The sequence below is a fragment of the Macaca mulatta genome, chromosome X, assembly GCF_049350105.2.
Source record: "Macaca mulatta isolate MMU2019108-1 chromosome X, T2T-MMU8v2.0, whole genome shotgun sequence".
Taxonomy (NCBI): domain Eukaryota; kingdom Metazoa; phylum Chordata; class Mammalia; order Primates; family Cercopithecidae; genus Macaca; species Macaca mulatta.
Genome location: NC_133426.1, coordinates 111,991,154 through 111,994,234, shown reverse-complemented (window position 1 = coordinate 111,994,234; position 3,081 = coordinate 111,991,154). Strand labels below are relative to the sequence as shown.

The window sequence follows — 3,081 nt, the reverse complement described above, 5'->3', positions numbered from 1 at the left end:
TGACTCGTTTTTTGTTTTTGTTTTTGTTTTTCTTTTGTGTTTAAACAAACTGTTAACTTTGTCTAACGTTTCTCTTTTAACAGGGAAAAGGGGGAGTTATATCATGAACATTTTGATTGTGTGTGTCTGTAGGACATGTATGAAATGCGAATCTAGGTTGGGAGTTTGACACCTACAGGCCAAATCATGCCAACTGCCTGGTTTTATATATGAAATTTTATTAGAACATGGCCATGGTCATTTCTTCAGGTATTATTTATGGCTGCTTTTGTGCTACAAGTAGTTGGGATAATCTTTTGCCCACAAAGCCTCAAATTTCTGCTATCTTGCCCGTTTCAGAAAAAGGTCACTAACCTGTTTACTAGCATTTAGGAGTCTGGAAAAGGAGCTACAGAATTTTCATGGGTTGGGGGGCTTTTTCATGTTCTAGAACACACCTATTATTCCCCTTCAACCTCGAGGACTGTCCCTACTAGCCGTCGGCGTGGGACAAACCATTGTGGAGAGGGAGGGAGAAGTGGGACTTTTTTGCCTTGATTATAAGGGCTTACTTTTCTTGGTTCTAAGTCTTTTCTGACCACTCCTGTTTCTTCCGACCTTTAAGGGCTCCCAACCATGTGGCAGGTTCCCTTACATCTCAATGGAGTGGCAGGGGCCTTCCTCACTCACTCCCTTCCACCCCTGGTGTCTCTGAAAATTGGAACAGTCCCAGAGTAAAAGCCAACGTTGGCTCTGAGTCTTCCTTTCCCCGGAGCCTTAGGAGGCAGAGAGATCCTCCTCTCTCTTCGGGCGTGTTAAGACAGCGGGGTTGGCCTGTACTTCCTCTGGCTCTGGCTGAAGAGGTGAGGCCTGGTGGTAGTAGTCCTAGAGTAGGACAAGCCTGTTAGACAGTCATTAGGATGCTCTTGTCAGAGCTGGGAGGGCGGGGGCAAGAGGGTGGGAGAAGACGGATGAGGGGAGGGGCTAAGGGGGAGGAAAGGAACCTACTGGCTGCTCCATCCACACTGGGCTAGTGAAACCGTTAAACCCCTAGGCGATCATGGCCTTGAGACCTGAGGACCCCAGTAGTGGGTTCCGGCACAGCAACGTGGTGGCCTTCATCAACGAGAAAATGGCCAGGCACACAAAAGGCCCCGAGTTCTATCTTGAGAATATATCTTTATCCTGGGAGGAGGTGGAAGACAAGCTGAGGGCCATCCTGGAGGACAGCGAGGTGCCCAGTGAGGTCAAAGAGGCCTGCACCTGGGGCAGCCTGGCCTTGGGCGTGCGCTTTGCCCGCAGGCAGGCACAGCTACAGAGGCACAGGGTGAGGTGGCTGCACGGCTTCGCCAAACTGCACAAATCAGCTGCACAGGCCTTGGCGTCAGACCTGAAGGAGCTCAAGGCACAGCAGGAGACAGAACGCAAGGAGGCGGCCTCCCGGCTAAGAATGTCCCAGACCAGCTTCGTGGAGGTGCAGAAAGAGCGAGACAAGGTGAGTTGGAAGCTCCTCCATGCAGTAAGATCCCTCAACTGGTCCCTGCCCAGTACCACTGCCCCGCCCCATTCCCACCCCTCTCCACCCTGCTCCATGGCTTCGCCTTGCCCCGCCCTTCCCACCTGGTAGCTCTGTCCTACCCTGCTCAGTGCTCCCGCCTTGCCCCCAGAACACACCTCAGCCCTGCCCACTTCTCTCCAGGAGCTGGCGTCTCCCCATGAGTGGGAGCAGGGGGCAGGGGGGCCAGGCCTGGCCACTGCCGGAGGGGTTTGCACAGAAGGAGCAGGTGAGGAGGAAGAAGAGGCAGCGGTGGCTGCTGCTGGTACTGCTGGAGGAAAAGGAGCAGAAGAGCAGAGGGATGTGGAGGCTGTCGCTGCCCCTGTGGAGGCCATGGCTCCCCCCATGGAGGCTGGGTCTCCCCCGGTGGAGGCCATGGCTGCTCCCGTGGAGGCCGAGGCTCCCCCCGTGGAGGCTGGGGCTGCCCCCACGGAGGCAGAGTTCCCCCACGTGGAGGCCGGGGCTGCCTCCATGGAGCCCACAGAGGAGCTGGAGAGAATCCTCCTGCAGCTCCTCGGAGATGCTGATCAGGAAAATTACACCTATTGGGGGCAGAAGGAGGAAGATCTCAGGTCGGTAGAAACAGCCACGTCTTATTTCTCTGGAACCATGAACCCCTGGTCCAGAGCCTCACCAGAACCTCTTCCTGTCCAGCTCCCTGCCTCATTCACATACTCATACTCAAGCCCTTTTTCCTCCTTCTCAGGCATACCCACTATATCCCCTCCACAAGCAACAGTCACAGCACCAGTTCCGACTCAGCTGCCTTCCGACTGGGGGGCCTTTGATACTAGCCTGTGGTCTGATGGGGGGCCCCAAAGAGTAGACCCTCAAGAGCACCCAAGAGACAGGAGATACTCCGAACCTCATCAGCAAAGAAGACCTCCAGTATATCGCAGGCCAGGGGACTGGGACTGCCCTTGGTGTAACGCTGTGAATTTTTCACGGAGGGATACTTGCTTCGACTGTGGGAGGGGAATCTGGCTGCAAAAACCTCATTGAGTGCAGAAATGCAAAATAGAACTGAAGCATGCATATCTCAATGGCGAATTAATTTTCAGAGGGAAGGCTTGAGGTGGCAAGGGCCAGGGTGGTAGGGGAAGAAGGCTGGGAAGAGTGGGGGAAGGAGGTGAGACAGTGGTACCTTTAGGAACAACTTCAGTGATAGGGGTGTTGACTGGAGGAGGGGGAGGAAAGTAGGGGTTGTGAAAGAGGTGTAGAAGTGGAGTGGTGGGCAGGGGAGGTATACATTGGGGTGGGGCGAGAGAGACACAGAGAGACTGACATGTTTTGGTGACCTCCTTTGTATTCCAGAGCATTAGCACTCAATACCCTAGAAGTGCTGCAGCTTTTATTTGTGTGTATGTGTGTGTCTGTCTGTCTGTCTCTCTCGCGCTCTCTCTCTCTCTCTTTGCCCTAGTGCCTGGTAAAAGAGGCAACCATGTATATAACACCCCACCCTCTACTCGCATCTAGGCCTTAGATGATTGGAGCAGGAGTGGATATTTGACCCATCCAGAACCAAATGGATTTTCATGCTAGACACT

At 53.8% G+C, this 3,081-nt stretch overlaps 1 protein-coding gene across 1 annotated transcript; it reads left to right on the top strand.

Moving 5' to 3' along the window:
- The first annotated feature begins 742 nt into the window (after window positions 1-742).
- TEX13A (testis expressed 13A) lies at window positions 743-2,571 on the top strand. The gene is made up of 4 exons (XM_077989287.1): window positions 743-842; window positions 1,034-1,474; window positions 1,679-1,870; window positions 1,934-2,571. The coding sequence occupies exons 2-4, from the start codon at window positions 1,040-1,042 to the stop codon at window positions 2,534-2,536; spliced, it is 1,230 nt and encodes a 409-aa protein (XP_077845413.1). The 5' UTR covers window positions 743-842; window positions 1,034-1,039; the 3' UTR covers window positions 2,537-2,571.
- The last annotated feature ends 510 nt before the right edge of the window (window positions 2,572-3,081 follow it).

What these genes read in the sequence shown, in the direction of transcription:
- TEX13A (XM_077989287.1), top strand. Translation starts at nt 1,040, where the DNA reads ATGGCCTTGAGACCTGAGGACCCCAGTAGTGGGTTCCGGCACAGCAAC. An exon ending in TGCAGAAAGAGCGAGACAAG is followed by an intron (nt 1,475 to 1,678) that starts GTGAGTTGGAAG and finishes ACTTCTCTCCAG; the next exon opens with GAGCTGGCGTCTCCCCATGA. An exon ending in CTGCCCCTGTGGAGGCCATG is followed by an intron (nt 1,871 to 1,933) that starts GCTCCCCCCATG and finishes GTGGAGGCCGAG; the next exon opens with GCTCCCCCCGTGGAGGCTGG.